Source organism: Vollenhovia emeryi, unplaced genomic scaffold (genome assembly GCF_000949405.1).
Source record: "Vollenhovia emeryi isolate VEMERY1.0 unplaced genomic scaffold, V.emery_V1.0 DF939128.1, whole genome shotgun sequence".
In the NCBI taxonomy this organism is placed as follows: domain Eukaryota; kingdom Metazoa; phylum Arthropoda; class Insecta; order Hymenoptera; family Formicidae; genus Vollenhovia; species Vollenhovia emeryi.
Window position 1 is genome coordinate 2,528,408 of NW_011967238.1, and position 19,426 is coordinate 2,547,833.

Here is a 19,426-nt window from a genome sequence, read left to right on the forward strand (position 1 = left end):
ACGTCGAAACGATATGTAGGGGCAAGAAATCTTCGGAGGTTAATTTCTACGACTAATGAAACCCAATTTGTTTAATTGCAAGCCGATTTTATTCGAGCTTCAATTTACTTTGAAACAGTTACTGAATATATTTAATGTTTGAGATTTAAAAGACTGCGGTAAACATCGAAAGGATTCGTCGAAGAGTCGACGGTCGAAACGAAGTGCGAGAGACAAATCTGAAATGTCACGTATAAAAATACGTTTGTCATTAAGATAAAAAGCGATTTCAAAATGCAATCTTGCTGCAATTTGGAATATTTTAGCATCTCGTTTTTGCGAATGAAAAACAAACCTCGCGAAGCGGCACAAGCAACAAGCTTCGCTTTGTGGTGTTAACAATTTAATTAAATACTTATATCCGCGCGAGTATAAAATATTGACATGTGCAATCCATTAATGCCAAATGAAACTAGCGAATTTAAATAAAACGTCGACATAAAAATAGCGTTAAAACGCGTTTGGAGCACTTAAACGCTGGTTAAATATTAAAAATGTTCATATCGAACGAATTGGGGGAAAAAATAAAGTTCGCCGATGTGGCGCAGCTAAACATTCGCAAAAATCCACGTCTCTACACGGTGCTCCATTAGCGTCGGGACGCATAACGAGAGACGAGAAACCGTAGCCCGATAACGACTGCAATTATTAGCCTTGCGCAAACTAACATAATTTTTATCTCGCCCACGCTTAAACTGTGTACAAACCGTCAATTTGCCATTCGGCAGACACCTCGCGCGTCCAGATTCACGTTGCCAGCTGTACACCAGAGGAATGAGAAAGTGAGTATTCGACGCCCAAATTATTCGCACGCATACGTATTAAAAACGAAGAATGCGATCGCGAAGTAAAGAGATAAACGAGGTAATGCGGGGTCTACAATGCGAGTCTCATTATTCATAATCGACTACGATCGGTCAATTCTTATGTGTCTGGCTGAATGGCCAATGATTATTCTTACGACTGCGACTCTGAGACTCGCATTGTAGACCCCGCACAATACATTAACGGTGAAAGGAGCAACCCTTGCTAACGCGTGCCCGATCTTGAGCCACCCGGAAATATCCATTGTTTTTATTCTCTTCCCTACTTCATTCTCGGGGACGAAAATCGCGCTTTTACGCCGCGGAGCTATCGAGCCGGTATTTGCACGCACGCGAAAACCCATGAAACGACCGCAGACTCAAACCAGCTCGTGAAATAAAGAAATGAATAAACAGACGCGTATTCTTTTTGTTTTTCACCGGCGAATCGACCGTCCCCGCGAATCCCACGTACCTACCGAGCTCCGAATGAACAATATCGTGAGCGTTATCGCGAACGAGCGCACGCCGGAAATATCATTCCTATATCAAAACATCGCAGCTATTTATTTTACAGGACGCTATTTATTTTACAAAACAAATTTAAGTGTTGCCGCTACATAGCTTTTCCCCTCCGATTCATTTCCCGAGTTCGCCAGTAATAAAAATAACATAAACAAGCGTAATTAAAATCGAGCCGTCGTTGACTAAAAATAGAAATTTCCAAGTTATTCAAGTAATTATTTGGACGAATTAAAACGAGAGGTAAACAACCGAGGGAAAAAGTACCATCGGGTAACCGAGTCGTTAATAAGGGATAAGTACCATAAATTAAAGCCATAATCTCTTTTTAATCCGGATTGATTTTGCTTCCAAAGATGTAAAGATTACATGGCTCGAAGTGTTGAACAACGATGAATAAGTACGAATGACATGAAATTTTCGTCCGGTCTCAAAATTTTTCAGAAATTTCGCTGCGGTGCTGGCTCTCTCGATATGGTACTTTATGAAGTCAACGCATGTATCAGGAGTGAGAAATATTACACACGGTGTATCGAGGCATGTACGATCTATCGGATTTCCCGAGGGTAGCAATACAGGGGTACGGATCAATCATTCATTTTTCATCTACTAATGCGTCTCGGACTGAGCGGGCAGCCTGTTAACTCAATATTAATCGTTTGCACTTCAAGCGCACTCGTCAAGTGTGATCTGTTCGATAAAAAGTCGAAGAGACCCGAAACAAGCGTTTCACTTAACACAGCGATGGTAATTCGTGCTGAAATCATTTTTATCCGTCACGAAAAAAATCACAACAAGAAATGTCAAGTGCGGTTACTCTTAGCAAAATCTGTGAAACTCGCGGACACCTTCCGCCTAGTAAATGAAATACGTTTCGAGAAATTGCGAGGGTCAAAGGCTAAATCGACTAATCGTCTTCCAATTTCCTTGGGACTTAAAGACAGTCATCGGTTTCGCAGATATTCTTCGCCGTGGGAATTCCCGTGGATATCCCAGACAAGTCTGTGTCGGTGTCGTTTTATTTCGAAGCGAATTACGGATTGCCGCGCGAGTGGAATTCGAGTTACTACTACGAGGGAAGTCACTACGCGAAACGAAGTCTCAGTCGTCGATTAGTGTACGAGGTGCTGACAAGCCAAATGGACAGGTGACGGAGATACGCGCGTTAATTATTTTCTATTTTTCCCCCGTCGATTTTTAACGATCAAAATGTAATTTTGCAAGTTCAGAAAAAGTGAAAAAACAATCTCATACGTATCTTGTAACAGCCTGGGTTATCCTGGACTGGATTGTTTGCTGAGAACAATCTGCGAGGCTGAAAGATACTCCTTAGACGAAAACGGAGTGCTTGGCGACGTCCTTCGAATTATATTCACGTAAATATTAAAAACAAAGCCTATTTAAATTTACATCAAGAATAGAAAAAAAGCTTGACAGATTACCGTTGGCGTAATATTACAGTAATGATGGATAAGAGAGGGGGATGAATTCTGGAAATTTAAAAAAGTACATTAATTTATCCGATGAATTTTTATTCTCGAGCGAAATGTTCGCTCGACAGATATTCGTGCCTGTCACACGTGTCGGGCACGATACAACGAACGTAGAAGAATTATAATGTTTATGCGCATTTCTTTGTTGCAGGCCTTCTACGTCGATGAGCGAAGATCTTCCGGACGAGATTGTGGAAGCAGAACGCGAGCAGCACTGTGATCAGCGTTACACAAAATGTCCTGTGAATCTTTTAGATCTGATAAGCCATTAAGTATACCGATAAATAATAATTGATGTTCGATTGCGTTCGAGAATATCTGAAAGGTTTATTAATCCATATAGCCAGATTTAGCCAAAGAATATCGTGCGAAACGTTTACTGTGAACTTTATCAGAAATGCTGTGGTCCATGCGAAATCTGCTACGTTATAAAACGATAAATAAATGAAAGGCAATAAACAAATCCGCAACATATTGTGGAACAGATCAACAGCGATGATCACGAAAATTGGGAATGTTTCAATTCCTTTTCTTCACAATTACTTTGCTTTGTATTTTCTCAACTTTATTGATTAAATACATATCTGTGTTTCATCAAACTCGTGTTTATGTCAACCTTACAAACGTCTTTTGCAACATTAAGCTTATCGTTTAAAAAAGAAATAATTGTAACGATATTGCATAACGTTATTGTATAACATTATAACAAACGACAAAGTTGCAATTTTAAACGTTAAATATGAAACGACTGTAATAAATATAAAACAAACATTAACAATCAACGACAAATCATAGTAATGTAATTAGAGATCTCAATAAAAGTTGTATCTTTTAAACACAAGTTTGTAATGTAAAGGAAAAAGAGCGGCGTGTGTAAAAATGAAAAAACTTGAAACGTAAAATTTAATAAGAATTTGTTTAATAAACATTTGACCGTATGTCGAAACCTTCTAGCTTTCTCTATAACTAATAAATTCTATATTTACTCAAGAAATAAAAACTATTGTATATCTTCCAAAAATGGTCGCAAATGTAGCCAAATTATGAATGAAATTATGAATAAACATGCAGGTAAAAGATACAATCAATGCAAATAATCTCTATCACTGGTGTACGTCCAAACATCCAAAAACTTCAATCATTTGCACGCTCCAGGCATTCAATTTTTATTATATCCGATGAGGATTAATACAGACCACTGTAACATTTGAAATTCTCTAATCCATGACAGCTTTTCTGCTAAGATATTCTTCCACCGATGGAAAAGCTATACAAGGTAATTATTTTAGCTACAGAATGCAATGGCCAACAGTGTTAAAAAATAAACTACAGATGATATTTAAAACAAAATCTACGAGATCTAAAATCTATGTGAAAAATAACTTATCGTCTCTCTTTCCGAAAATAAAGTAAGCTTCTCTTAAGATTATTTCTAACGTTCGCGGTCTTTCTCACGTCATTCTTATGTCTTCAATTTGTACCATCAATCACGCGTTTCTCGAACCTTTTCTTCACAGCAGAATTTCATTGCAATTACTACGATTCACCCACATTTCGGCTCACGTGCCATCAGAAATGCAATTCGCACGACTCGCGGTACGACCGGATTACACGTGTACTTTGGTAAAGCTCCGTGGGATCCCCCAGTTTACTCTTTACCTTACTCCTTCAGTTTGTCAACCGCAGGCACGGTGATCACCTCCTTCACAGCGGCACGCCTGGATTGTAGATCATGAAACATATTTTCGTAGACCACAAACGTGATAACTGTCGCCGGGGTCACTCTGGTGAGGTTTACGCTTAAACCCTTGTAAAAGCCGCGCCAACCCTCATACCTGCAACCACCAGCAATACGCCTTTGCTTTACTTTGCAACAGACTAAGAACGCGGTGAATTCTGAAGCGCTGTTAAATTTAACCCGCGTACGATTCTTGACGTTACAATACGATTTGTTACAAACATTCGGCCGTTAAACCAATAGTTCTCTTCCGTCAAGAGTTTCACGAAAGTTCAACTAGAAAATGACATTTCCTTCTAACAGAGCCCATATAATCTCTATTAGATCTAAACAAACCGACTAACCGCGCACAAAATTCAAGCAGAATCGAATCTTGTTTCGTTGTCACCATGTCAATTATCCAGTAAAGAACAATACACGTCCCATATTAATTCATGTATCATCGTAATACGTTCAAAAATCGTACTGCTGGTGGTTTAACAAGCTACTAAACTACCCGAAACAGATTTCTGTTTACTCGATAAATATCATCATTCAATCACAATACCTTTCTACATGCTATTTACTCTATTTGCGGGGCAACCCCGACAATAACGGTTTCAATACAAAATACAATTATGAAAATATATTCCCTTAAATCATAAATTTAATAACGGCGACGTCTTCCCGTTCTCTGCGCTGTCAATAAGGTATTGTTAGTAGATATCGGTACAAAAAGAGAAACAGAATGGAGATATCAAATCTAGGTGAAGCCTTGAATAACGTAAGCTGGACGGTCTGAAATAATCAATCAATTTAATGACAAACAACGTTTCGATATGTGTGCGTGTGTTTATTAATATCGTCACAATGTTGCTTTAAGTAATGCTCCTTCGCTCTCGTCCCCTTTGACTCTCTCCTTTCTCCGAAGAAAACAGATTCTAGCTAGACTTTACGGCTAAAGAAGATTGAATATAAATAAATTCGTCCTACTATTTACAGATTGCGGTGTGGAAACTTATTGCTATCGATCGATACGTTCCGAGTGCCAGACTCTACGATCCCTGCGAAATTTACCTATTAAACGAACTCTACATACTCCACTTAGAATGAGGTAAAGGTATTGGCTACAGAGAAACCGAGCCGCCGTCGTAAAAGGAAAACAGGGAGGTGGGGAAGGAGGAGAAGGAGAAGGAGGAGAAGGAGGAGGAGCAGAGATAGAACGCAGCGGCGAACTTTTACTCTATTGCTAAGACTTGAAAAGAAATAAAGAACTCGCTAAATCAAGCAACGTCTAGTCCACACCGAAACTCGTCGACCTGAGCGAAAAATCGCAGAAATCAATCAGTTTACACGTGCGGCTTGTACGCATTACGCGTCGAGGATCGTTCGAACGTTACAAATGACAGGTATATCATGTGTGCGTCATTCGTACAGTAAATATTTGGTTACTAATTTAACTATCCAAGATCACACCATCTGAATCGGACGTTATTTTTCTTCTTACGGCTCTTGCATCTGAACAGAGCACTCATCCGTCTTATACCGTGGTACAAGATATTACTCCTCCGCTTCCTTTCGCGTAACCACCGTGTGCACACGCGCGATCACAAGCACGTGTCCTATCTAGGTTTGTTCAACTAAATCCAGTTTAGTTGACACTCAGATATCTATACAAAACTCGGCAAACAAAAGACGATCATATTCGCATTTATCCATTGCGGCGTATAATGACAAGTTATTCCATTCAAAATACACTTTCGTTATGTAACAGACTATACTTTACATACACAATGCGCCCGTCGCAAATTGCGTAGTAAATTAAACGTGTCGAGGAATTAAAGTAATCTTTATCGCAGTCTCTCAGCGTACTTGGATAAGAAAGGACAAGTGGTTGAATAAATAAAAACATACACACTCTACGTATAATACATACCACGAGCCATTGCCACTTCAAGATCTATTCCTCCGTTTTCTTTTCCCCCTTTTCTAATCATCGCGATTTACGCGCGAGAAGTTAAAACGGCAACAGTAAAAGTAATTATTTAAGCTACTTTCCTCATCGTCGAGCGACCCCTCTCATCGCCTTTCTCAAAAATCGACCCTACAAACTTAATATGATCTAATATGAATTAATAGAAATACAAATAATAGAAAATATCGTGGCACTAACTTCGCGAGCGCCCAAAAGAATACAATTATCTACACTTCGCCTACAACAGAATAGAATAAAAATTGTTACTAATAATCATTTCAGCTATCCGCCGAATCTTTCGGAGGCATTTAAGATAAAAAGTGGTTTTGCTAGTACACGGGAAGCTTCCTTGAAAAATAATTCGATACTGCAACCTACTCGAACGATACATAACTAACGTATGATATTCATCTATTTAAAGAAAAAAAAATTGAGTACTATACGGCCTCACATCATTGAAAGATTATACGCGCGCTCTGCGTAAATACCTCGAATCGTAAGTTTTGACAGATTAGGGAATATCACGCGCTAAAGATGAGTAGGATTTAAAAAAAAAATTTGTCTAAAACGTTTTCTTACGTTTGCGACGATAAGGTGTCGACGTAAATTATCTATCGTTAGTAAAATGCTCGTAAATAAGGATAATCAGACATATGTTTGGCGTAACATGTAAAAGGTATGGTGATAAGCCCTTATAGAAACCCCTGATCCCTTCTAACCTCCATGTGGATTGAACGCAATGCCAGGTGCCCTGATAATCGCGATGATGATCCTGGAGTCGCGCCCTCACCACTTGATAAGGGTACGTCAACGCCGCAGCGATCGACTTCGACATTGCCGCGAAGACGATGTATTCGGTCGTAAACTGTAAAGAGAATCGCACGATAGAAAACATTTCTCATTGCTACTGCCATTGAATGTTACTTAGAAGCATCTCTATCAGCTGGGAACAAAGATAGCATTTTTGTAAACAGATACTTGTGCTCTTCGTGCGTAGATTAACGAAAGCGAGTGACGTAGCGAGTTAAAAATTAGTACGCGCAGTTGGATCCGCTTTAGATTTGCTCCCTTTGCCACACAAAGATCTTCATAAAAATATAATCGATTTACCAATTTCGTGTCGATGGGTACATTCAAGTAATTATAGTACTTATTCTTCATTTCTTCGTACGCCATGAATTGTATCGCGCCATGCGAGACGCCAAACAATCCAGGAACTAAACCCTGCAAGAGTACAGAACGTCTTCTTTTAATCGTGTAAACCGCGAAGCAGCTCTTACTCTCGGATACAATCGTTATTCGAAAGTTCGATTAGGGAGATTTGCTTGCCTTGTATAAGCCTCTAATACCCTCCGTCCTGTAAATCTTCTTTAAAGCATCGACCATGCCGCGATACTTCTTGGACTCGGCCAGTTTCACATCGTCGGCATATTGTAAGCACAGCCGCGTCTTTACCACCCAGATTGGATTAGTCATGAGCAAGGTGAGCACCCCGGCGTCGGCAGCAGCGAACATGTGCATGGACGGTCCGAGAGGTTTCTTCGAGTTTCCACCCTGGATCGAGGACTTTATCGTGTTGTAGCTGCAAGTTAATTCGCCGTTAGCGCGAGATATCCGGTACACTTTTCCACAAAAAATACAGTACATAAGTAATCTAGAATCGAGATCGTCATCGCAGGCGGATGTCAGCTCGATTACTTAATTACTCGGGTCTCGAGACGCAACAATCTAGGTCAATCGGCGATCGCCGCCGTGTATACTCACAAGAAGAAGTAGAAACCCCACGAGCTGCCCGAGCCTAGAACGTTCGGCGTTACACCCCTGTAGAGTCCACGCACACCCTCGGTCTTAACGATCTGTGCGAGGGCATTCTTGAGCCCGTTGTACCGCGGTGCCGAGCTCGTATGACCGTCGTTCACTGCGAGCAACATAGAAAACAACTCAAGTGAATACCATTACGGCTGGGACCAATCGCCTCACATCTTCGTGAAGATGTTCCGCGACGTTGCCGAGACGAGATACCTAATGTTTTATATTGAAACAGACACCCACGCGGTAATTACTGATCACAATTACGGTGTTTTTCCTGGTGTCCGTCGTCTGCCCCCGGCTCTGCCATCGGATCATCGTGTCTCGCGATGGAGCAACCTTCCATTTTTATGCCCGAATACGCTCACATTTGCATGCCCGATTAATGTGCGTGTATGCAGTACATATAGGCTTTATCGCCAGCGATAAACGCGTTGCAACGTTAGTTTTCATATCGCATCTCATTGCGAAAAGGCGGCATTATCGTTTCACGAAACGTCTCGCTTACCGAGAAGTTTCCTTCTCAAGTGTACCCATGTGTAAATGACGCGTGGCGACGAAACGGATACTTAAGATATAAATTCATTTCATGTTATCTGAATAATAAAAACATAATTGAAAAGTGCTGATGTGATACAAAATCTAATCAGATAATAACATATGTAGTTTCGAATGTAGAATAGAAAGTCAAGACGCATCTCCTCGAAGGAGCGAAAGAAACGGGATTAGATATGAAACAATTTTATATCGAATCATTTACATATTTACGTTTTATGCGGATACAACGGAAATTAATGTCGTTAAAAAATGCCGGTCACGAGATTGTAAGGCGGGGTCAGAGAGAAGAGCGAGGAGAAAGAAATAATCGTCGTCTGCCGCGCAGTTACAATTTACTTTCGCTTTCCTGGACGGTAATTTTACATGGCTACGAAAGGCCGTTCCCGATTTTGTGTACACTTCCGACTGACGAAACCCGCCCGTGAAATTTCCTCCGCGAATTCCTGCATTTAACTCAGTCAATTTCTTCTTCGACAAAAATGTCGCGGCAAGAAATATCCGCTTCACAATTCATCGACTTTCGACGTTAAATGTTTTAAGCCCGGTTTCACCAACTAAACTTTAAACTTAACTTAATTCATCCTTCGTCTCTTTTCAACTGTCCCCTTAGCAAGGGACAAAGAACGAATCAAGCTAAGATTAAAGTTGCGCGATGTCGAACTGGGCCTCAACTTTGATAATCTTCGAGTCGAATCCGCGCGAGACTAAAGAGATCCGAGCCAAAGGAGTAATAATATCTCGTTATCAAAGTATGCGAAGCGCGAAAAACACACTTCGCTTTCACGTTCATACATGGAACTTCTGCTTTCAAATAAAAAAGAGCCTTGACTGAACTCTTTGAGGCACAGAATTTTACAATAAAGAATGCCTAGTTGCATGGAAATTTTATTCTTTATTCAAAATGTGACGAACCAGTTTTATTTTACTTATTCGAAATACAAAACTACACAAATTTAAAGGTGCGTTCAGGCACTGAAAAAATGAAACATTTTTTATATCACTATGCCTCAAAGTGTTAAATAACAGAGTTACAAAGATTCTGTGAGAAATTATGGGAATTGTTCATTTTATGGCATTATTGGGCCTTGCTGGGACAAAAATAAAATCGGGTAAATACGAGTAAGATAAAATAAAATAAAGAAATGCCCACTGGGTGTTAGTAGACATTGGTGTACATGATTTTGGTCAGCGGTTTACCCCTCGATTTCATATCACTTTTCTATTTAGATTTTTTTTTTGTTATCTCCGGATATTCCTGTAATATCTGATTGCGGACAGTATTCGACGATATTACGAGTCCCCGTTGATTTTACAGATTGCAGAATCTCAATGTATCTTATTGTAATTTAGATTTATAAACAAGATTTTGAAGCTTGTGTACTTGTAGGTACGTTTGCAAAGGGAATCTTGATCTGCGTATCCGCGAAATTTCATTTCTTCAATTGTACCCGAGGGGGAAACCGCCGAGGGCATTGTGGTGTACAGATTTGCGGCATTACTCGGGCATTATAAAGATAAAATAAAATAAAGCAAGGTAAATAAAACGAAATAAAATAATAAGATAAAGAAATGCCCTGATTGGGCACTAGTGGGCATTGGTGTACAAGATTTTGGTCAGCGGTTTTCCCCCTCGATTGTACCCGTCCCCGAATTCGTAGATGCGAAATTTCTCGAAGCGACTTTCGACGATCCGGCCGACTGCGTGACGAAACGATTCAATAACGAACGTCACGTGCCGCTGACGCAACTCGCGGAATTCTCGTGGCTTGGTGCTTGGTGGACGGCCAATGAATATTCCGTTTAAAATACGACACGCGCGCGCAAGCACACATACACGCACCTGTGTGGGGCGCCAGTTTCTCACAATAAATCTCGCCTCTTTCTACTTAAGCTTCGTTAAATGCTTTTAACGCTCAACGCCGCACATTTCTGTCTTCGTTCGATCGCGACGGATTCAATGAAAAAAATTCTGTAAACAGGAGAAAACTTTTCTCTACCTACAATTAGTTTTCTCTGCTTAGTTTCACCGATTCGAGGTAACATAGATATCGACTTCGACATCGGCAAGATCTCTAAGGCTTGAAACTAAGACTTAAAAGAAGAAAAATCTAGAAAGCCATTAATTGATTCGATATCAACTTGTATACACGAAATCGAGGTCGACTATTACATTTCGGATAAGCAAGACGAATAAACAATGGCCGATTGTATTTGAGTCAAGTGGCCGGAAGCGTGAGTTACTCAAAACATGGCAATTCATTTGGTTTGATATATGGTGACGGCGGAATAAAACAACGGCCCCGACATTACGATGGAAACTTTCTGTCACATTAAATCCTATTACGAGAGTTATCCACGGCGTATCTTAACATTTCTCCCGCCCCCGTGAACCCGCGAGTGAGCTCACTCGTGATCTAAGAGCTAATAAGAATCACAAGATAAGATGTTACATGTTGGATGAACTCCAAAATTTCAGTTCCTCAAAACACGAGGATGGGTTCTTCAAAATGCAGGAAAGGAGATTGTGTATTCGAAAAATAACTTTTAAATTTTATATACACATAGTATAATATATAGTGTATAATTTAATTTAACGATAATATATTTTGGGGAATGTTGCATTTAATGTTCTGTTCATCCATAAACAGTAGAATAATAGAGGACAGTCCCCTAATATAAGATAGGCTTCTAACATGAGACAGCGGAGTTTTTGTTAAATTAATATGCCTCATCTGTTGATTCCAGCATAAACTTCTTGTCCTTGGAGCGAAATCTGTTTGGTAGAAAATTCATGGTTGTGTAATCGTTGGGCAAACAAATATGTGATTGAATTTGGGTGTTGAAAACTTGCTATCTGATATTAGAAAACTGTCGCACAATAGAGGGCTTTCCTCTAAATGTAATTAAATAGCGAGTAAATTACACAACGTATCTATTTATAGTGTAATGTATTGCAGCATCGTTAAAGTGAATCAATTGCTCTACATTTGCAACTTTGCATATTCGCTGCAAAACATATAATTGTGCAATATAATCGCGATGTTTTCATTATTAGAAATGAGAGATCGATAGAGACGCCAGATTATACCGGCGTAACGCGAAAATAATAGATAATAAATCGTATCTTTCGTGGTATCGATAAATAATCGATGACGTTTGTGTCTACTTTTCGAAATTGTATCATTAATGAGTAATTATACTTAACATTCATTATAAAAAGGGTAATAGGCAGAATAAATTTAATTACACCAAAACAGAATCATTTACTTCTGGTTCACGATAAACTTCCGTCGATATCAATAATTTTGTTATTAATAAAAACATCTCTTTTCAAATGCATACTTTTCCGACAAAAACAATTTGATAGACGTATGCATGTTTTATCTTCAAGAATCTCCACATCCGTTTTCAAATGACTGAAACATTTCAGGGTCTTGTAAACTTTTGCAACATGATAACAAAATATCTCGCGTTACCTAATATGTCTTTTTCTAAGATAACGTATTACAATACGTACGTTGCGGCACATAAAATAACGTCGCATCGATAAACGCGAACACGTGACGATTATGCAACCGCCATGTCGGTTCACGTCGCGCGCGCGATTAGAATGAAATGTATTTCACGAGGCTGAACTGATGTTAGATAGTGTCACCGTATTAGCACGGCTTCTCTATCGAGAGCACGTGATGAACGCGGACGACGAGCAACATCTCCGCAAACAACTCGTTTTCGAAACGATCCTTGAGAATTGAAACGCGGTACTTTGTGTCTGCGGGGACGGTTGTCCGTCGAAAGGAAGAAAGAGGAACAAGAACACTCTCGCTTAAGTTCCACGCTTTCACTAGTCCTTCAGGAATCCCCCAACATTCCCCTAAACCTCAGGCAGTCCACTTCGACAAACGGAACTCTGTCTCTTGTCTAATTCACCTCAAGTATCTTCGTACAAATTCCTATTTCCGAACCGTTGTCTTCCATCTACTCCTAATTTAGTTCACAATTTTACGCGATTTTTATATTGTAATCGTAAAAAAAATAATTTGCATCAGATTACAACATAAAATTCTATTTGCAACTTTACATATGGCGTATACTTTGATATATTAATTATTCTAACGTATGCTCTACAATATATACGTATGTGTGTACTTTCAATTAATCAAACCGTTCGTGTTGCATATAAAATTATAAATACTATATTTTCAGTGATCAAAACTGGCAGGCTTCCATAATGTGGATCCAATTTTAATAAACCTGCCAGTTATGATCGATGAAAACATAGTATTTATAATTTTATAGACAATAAACATTTTGATTAATTGATCCACAAGGTGGATCTAATTTTAATAAGCTTGCCAGTTGATCGATGAAAATATAGCATTTACTGGCGACGCATATAAAGTTTCAAATTGATTAAATTACCAAATTCTGTTCTTCAATTATGAAACAAATTATAGACCGTTTAAAGTGGATATTAAGTACGAGAGAAATTTGAAGAATCAAATTACGCACGTACGTGAAATACACATATACATCTAAGAGATCATACGTGCATCTACCGCATTAACGCACGTGCAAAATTATTAATAGAGTTCTACTCTGAATTCTGACGCGAATGATAGAGCAACGAAAGTGAGCCGGTACGCGAACAAGTTTCCTCCGGGCAACGCGAGCTTTTTTCAAAGTAAAAATTCCACAGCCTAAACGAGTCGGCGTGTCGAAACGTGCGTAAGAATTAAACCGCTCTCGTTATTTCCTCTAAATCCCGTCTGGAAACCCGATACGCGAGTAACTCGAGGCTCCCGATAGCGCGAACGATCAGGCCCTTCGTTCGCTCGTATCGATCGAATATCTTCGTATCTCGCACACGAGCCGCCCGTATCAGTCGTCCGCGAGAGGAGATAAGACATGTTGTCTTCATTAAGATAATCCACCACAAACAAAAACGTGTTTCGTCACCGAAACATTTGTAAAAAAACATCCGACTTCTACTCGGTTACTTTGGCCAAAATGCTTCGCTTATTAACGTTTAAATTCTATATTTTTATTCTGCTCGTTTTGTACCGTGATTCGCGATTTACGCGGACAGACTTTATAAATAGCCGCCCCCGTCCGCCCCCTTCTTTGTCTCGTTTCCGAAATCTCGATCCGAAACTCAGTATGTAATTATTTGGTTGATGAAATTCTGGCCGGCGTGGAAAATGTTTATTAATTTGTAGCAGCGCCCCAAGAAATATAGAAACATAATTGCGATCGAGTTAGGAAGACTTTTAATTTATTAGTAATTGCCGATTAGCAATTTCGAATCAGGTTTCCCTTTGCAATTATTCGGTTGCGAGAAGCGGCGTTATCGACATTATGATACTGAAGTACTTAGAATATTATCTGTGCAAAATAATATTACAAGGATATCCAATTCGCGATAGCCATGAAATCGAGCACCTGGATACCAAGATTGAGCCCGAAAAAGCATGTGACGTAAATATTGTATAAAATAATGTAATCCCCGTTGTTTCGCGTATAGTGGAATCATCGTAAGGAAAAGTGCTGTGGAACACGCACTTTCGTTACACGCGTGGACCGAAATAATTGACGCTTAAAGGGTCCTTGTACCTTAATGTCCCACTATCCTACTATCAAAGCATCAATTCCTAATCGCTCGCGACCTTTTTAAATTTACATAATTATATGTAGTGATCTGAAAGAAAAAGAACTTAATGTCGCTTAATAGTATGTTAATTTCGTATATGTTTCTTTCTTTATATATTGTGCACTACATATAATTATGCAAATTTAAAAAGCGAATGGACTGTCAAGGACGCCGCGCGAGTAATTGAAGACTGTCTCGCGACGACGGCGCATTATTTCCGGGCAAATTTCGTAGCGAATCTCTAGACAAATACGTTAGTTTCTAAACGCAATCTAATCTAAATCTTGCCGTCAATTATCGCGACGGGCTTGATAGCTCGGGCGATAGTGATAACCCAAACGAGCGCGTGTTTCGCGAATCCCGTCACCCCGTATCGCTATTGTGCTCACAGACTGCGCAAAATAACATTCATCATCGGAGTGTCGTTCATAATATTGACTTCTGATCGGTAACAAACAGCAGCGACGATAATAGAGTAGCAACGTCGGAAATAAAATATTACGAGCGTATCGCTCGTGTTCGAAAACGAAGGAAAAATCGCCTCGCGATTTCTAAATATTTTCCACGTGTATCTTGAAACATGGAAAAGATACTGTCCTGCCTCCGGCGATCGTGTATCGACTTCGAATACCAACGAGCGTTAGCGAAAACTTTCTCGAGCCCAAAATCTCAATGCTTTATTCGCGCGCAACAGAAAGGGAAATTCGTTCGCATCCCGAGGCCGAGCAGACAATGTCTCAAACAATAGGAACTATGGTCGGTACGCTGCTTCTTTTGTAGAAGACCGGAAATGGAGATAAGAAAAGAATGTCGAGATAAAAATCTAAGTCACAGCGCAAGACTTACAAAATCTCGAACATTTTGCGCTGAGTTTTTTTTGCGCTGGACACGATAAATTCTCCGTCTAGACTCTATAGTCGCCATCCTCGGCAAAAGTCGGCGCCGTCTGTTGCGACACTTCATGAGCGTTTAATAAATGTTTTCATTTGTCTCTAACGATGAAACTTGTGGACTTTATTCTTGGAATAAAGTCCGGCCGTAAGTTAATAGATAATAATGGAGTATTGTTTAAGGGATAACTGCGGCGATTTCTTTAAAGAATTAAAAGTGAAATAAACAATCAGCTATCCATCGAATAGCCCGAGTACGAGTTTATCCGTTTCTTTTGCTCCGTTTTCTTCTCTTTACGTTTAATCTTCTCTCATAGGAACGTCTTACTTTAATTTATCGAAATGCTTATTATTTCTGTTAAGAACTAACTTCTTAATTGCGTAATTGCCTCAATTGCGTAATTAATTTATCGAGATATTACAGAAGGGTCAGGAGAAAAAGGATTGTAAAAGAATTAAGCAGACGGCTCGCGTCACTGTTTCACTTTCGTATTATCGATCTCGCGTTTGCTCGGCGTTGCATAGCCGTACGTAGAATTTATACGGTGCAGCATAGCTCATAGCAGAGTGCGAGCAGTGATATAAGGCATCTCTATTTTCAGTGCCTCCGCTACCCGAGTATCCTTTGCGTCAAGTATCTAGATACGAAATACGGGCACTTCTCAACGTATCTAAATATAAGTACTTAGCCACTATTGCGTGTGATTTCAGAATGTATACGGAATACCAAAAAGATACAACACGCCGCTGTAAAGTGCGTCCAATCCAAAACTAAAATACCCACGTATGTACAAACGTTACAACCGAGGGGGAAACCGCCGAGAGCATTGTGGTGTACAGATTTGCGGCATTACTACACTGAAAAAAATTTCTGGTTGAATATGGACGAATCAGATAATTCCTTTAGGATTTACCAGAATTTCTGTAGGATTACAGGAATTCTGGTAAATCCTAAAGGAATTCTGGTAAATCCTAAAGGAATTATCTGATTCGTCCATATTCAACCAGAAATTTTCTGTAGGATTACAGGAATTCTGGTAAATCCTAAAGGAATTATCTGATTCGTCCATATTCAACCAGAAATTTTTTTCAGTGTAGGCATTTTTGAGGCATTATAAAGATGAAATAAGACAAAAGAAGATAATAAGATAAAGTAATGCCCACTAATGCCCAATGGGCATTACTTCATCTTCGAAAGGAGAGTTCGCTTATTGTCACCAGTAATGATTAAAAATTGAGACGGGAAACTTATAGTCAACCAAACTGGCTAGTTACTTTTTTAATATAGAATAAAATAATCATCTTCTCTTATTTTATCTTTATAAGTCCCAGTCTACAATAGATGATTTAAGCCCTAAGCTTTAAGAAATTGGCCAATCACGGTCAAGTATGAGTAGAATGCGCGACTGTGATTAGTCAATTTCTTAAGGCTTAGGGCTTAAATCTCTATTGTGGACTGGGACTAATGCCCCAGCAAGGCCTAATGTCCAAAAAATGCCGCAAATCCGTACGCCACAATGCCCTCGGCGGTTTTCCCCCTCGTATCCCGGCGAAAATTGTATCATTGTGATTGCATCAAGTATATTTTGCAACGCATAAAACTAGAGTGTGCGTAACTTTCGATATCGAAACCCCGCGTTTCGCGAAGCGTACGCTCCTGTCCAGGGCAATATAGTACGATGCTGTTTTAAATACAATGTAAGCGCGTTAATTTGGAGGCGCGTCAAGTTTCAAACGTGCGCACAACGGGAGTTAATTACACTGCGCGATATTCCGAAACTCGAACAAGCTAGCCAGAAATTCATTCATCGAGGTTTCCTCGGGATACTCGAACCAAGTGGTATCTTCCACCACGTTTCACGTCCGTTAGAATTTTCTTTTTCAAAAACATGCATTTTCGAGCTTTCTTCCGCGTTTTAAGACAGACAGTCTTTACAATATTGTTTCATAGCTTGTTCGGTCGATAAATGTATATTTTTATTAGCTTCATTAATAGCTTGGAAATATTTTCTCAAAATCGAAAAATTTTATGCAAACTTCTATAACAATTCGTGACGAATACCTTTGTGAATATTTTTTGTAATGAAAAATGTGATGTAATAATACAAAAATCTGCTTGCACGCAATATTTGCCTTCTGCGTAATAAATAGCAGCTCGAAGTATAAAAAATGGAATACAAGACAAAATGCGGTCGCATCCTTTTCAACAAGATGCGGAAAATCTGTCCTAAAAAAAAAAGATAATCGGACTGCGGAAACGCTGCCTGATGTTCGATAACCCAGATAGCTTAATGATAAACGCTTGAAAGACTTGAAAAAAAATACAAGCGTTCGATACTTCGAGTCTTCTCTTTCGTTCGGAAGCTTAATTGTAAGAAACTAGATGACTGCCTTTCACTTAAAACGACCAAATAACCGAATGACTTTCTACTTTCCGAATAACATCGATTTAGAGGAGGAATCCTACGACTTCATTCCTTATCATCTTTCTTTCCTCGCAAAATGATAGACGAGCGAACACAATCGAACGGCGATAAATGACTCGTGAATTAAGCAGGTCGAATATTTCGTCAGCCGCACACGTGACGGCGCGGCGATAACAATCCCCCCCCCTCCCGTCGTCCCCCGCTTCGTCCGCGCGATTCGTTTCGGAGACTCGAGTTAGAAAACGAGGAGAAAAGGGGAGGAAAGAAAGCTCGAGAGCGAGGGGAAGTGCCGCTCGATAACGCTCGGCACCACGTGCTGCCGCAATGTGACAATGACGGCCGCCATTTTCTCGTGCGCGCCCTCGCGCAAAGCGTGCACGAAGCGGCGCGACGTGAACGGCGCGTGACTCACTCACCCGCGAATCGGATCTTGATTAGGTCCAGCGGGTGCAGCATCAGGGTCGAGACGACGCCGCCCGAGATGCCCGCGACGAAGTACTCGTACTTGAAGTTGTTCAAAACGTTGAGTTGGCGCAGGGTGCCCGGCGTGCCGCTGCTCTTAATCGCCGTCATGCTGTGCGGTACGCTGTCGCCCCTGTCGCCGCTCGCTACCGATCCGTGATTGGCAATGACGATGCCCGATCCCGCATCCCTGACGCTAGCAACGCGCGACTCCACTTGGCGGCATATCTCTTGGTCCGCGGGAGGCACTGTCGTCGACCTGTCGTAGCGTCACACGCTGCCCAAATTCACCGCCTCGCGAGCGGGCCTCTCTTTCTCCTCCTCTCCGCTTTCGCGAGCTCACGCGAGACCACAGCTGGTTACCCCCGCCGATTATGCAACGCCGAGATCATTCACGCTCCGCCACGCACGCCGAGCACCGCCATACTGTGCGACCGGGGCAGCCCAGTCAGCCAGCGGCGAGCGGCGGACCGGTGGCGCCGCGGTGGGGGGAGACTAGTCCGCCGCGCGTGCGCCGTGCCAAGGCTCGCAGCTGAGCGCTGTCCGCGCGGCAATTTCAAACGTCCCGGCAAGTATTAAGGCCTGTGTCCACGGTGCTAGAACTTGCTCCAACGCTCTCGATCGTGAGTCTTTTCCTCTTGCGTGGGCTCGTGAAAAGTGACAAATTTCATTAACGAATTCAATATTCGTATTGCACTTCTTAGTCAAGTCGACGGTTGGTGATGGCAGGCGGTTCAATTAAAAGTACACAATTAAAATTTAATACCGCACGCACAATACGTATAACCGATTGTCACTGTATCCGATTTCCACTGTCTCCACTTTTCACTTTCACTGTGTCCAATTGTCACCGAGTTCGGTTGTCAACGTGAGTGAATTTACGGGACTTCCCGGAATAGAATCTGGAATTGTTGCATTATTTCTTGCAATTCTATTTTGCATTTTCTAGGAAAAATTTAATAATTCCGATCAAATTCATTTCGGAAATTTCTGTACGTGTCTCAAATGTGCTTTAATCCCAAGTCTGAATGCCTAAACAAATTTCACGCGCGTATTTTCGTCAAGATCTATTCGGGGCCCGT

The 19,426-nt window shown here is 40.6% G+C and overlaps 1 protein-coding gene and 1 pseudogene across 1 annotated transcript; one reads left to right on the plus strand and one right to left on the minus strand.

Annotated features, from left to right (window-relative positions):
• The first annotated feature begins 647 nt into the window (after positions 1 to 647).
• Positions 648 to 3,137, plus strand: LOC105568722 (annotated as a pseudogene).
• On the minus strand, positions 2,880 to 18,793 carry LOC105568650 (mitochondrial folate transporter/carrier). Its single transcript, XM_012024475.1, has 6 exons — positions 18,299 to 18,793; positions 8,314 to 8,467; positions 7,879 to 8,131; positions 7,660 to 7,773; positions 7,269 to 7,414; positions 2,880 to 4,692 (listed from the first exon to the last, which is right to left on the minus strand). The coding sequence occupies exons 1-6, from the start codon at positions 18,453 to 18,455 to the stop codon at positions 4,518 to 4,520; spliced, it is 999 nt and encodes a 332-aa protein (XP_011879865.1). The 5' UTR covers positions 18,456 to 18,793; the 3' UTR covers positions 2,880 to 4,517.
• Between the last annotated feature and the right edge of the window lie 633 nt (positions 18,794 to 19,426).

What these genes read in the sequence shown, in the direction of transcription:
- LOC105568650 (XM_012024475.1), bottom strand. Translation starts at nt 18,455, where the DNA reads ATGACGGCGATTAAGAGCAGCGGCACGCCGGGCACCCTGCGCCAACTC. An exon ending in AATCAAGATCCGATTCGCGG is followed by an intron (nt 8,468 to 18,298) that starts GTGAGTGAGTCA and finishes TGTTGCTCGCAG; the next exon opens with TGAACGACGGTCATACGAGC. An exon ending in TACCCATCGACACGAAATTG is followed by an intron (nt 7,415 to 7,659) that starts GTAAATCGATTA and finishes TTCTCTTTACAG; the next exon opens with TTTACGACCGAATACATCGT.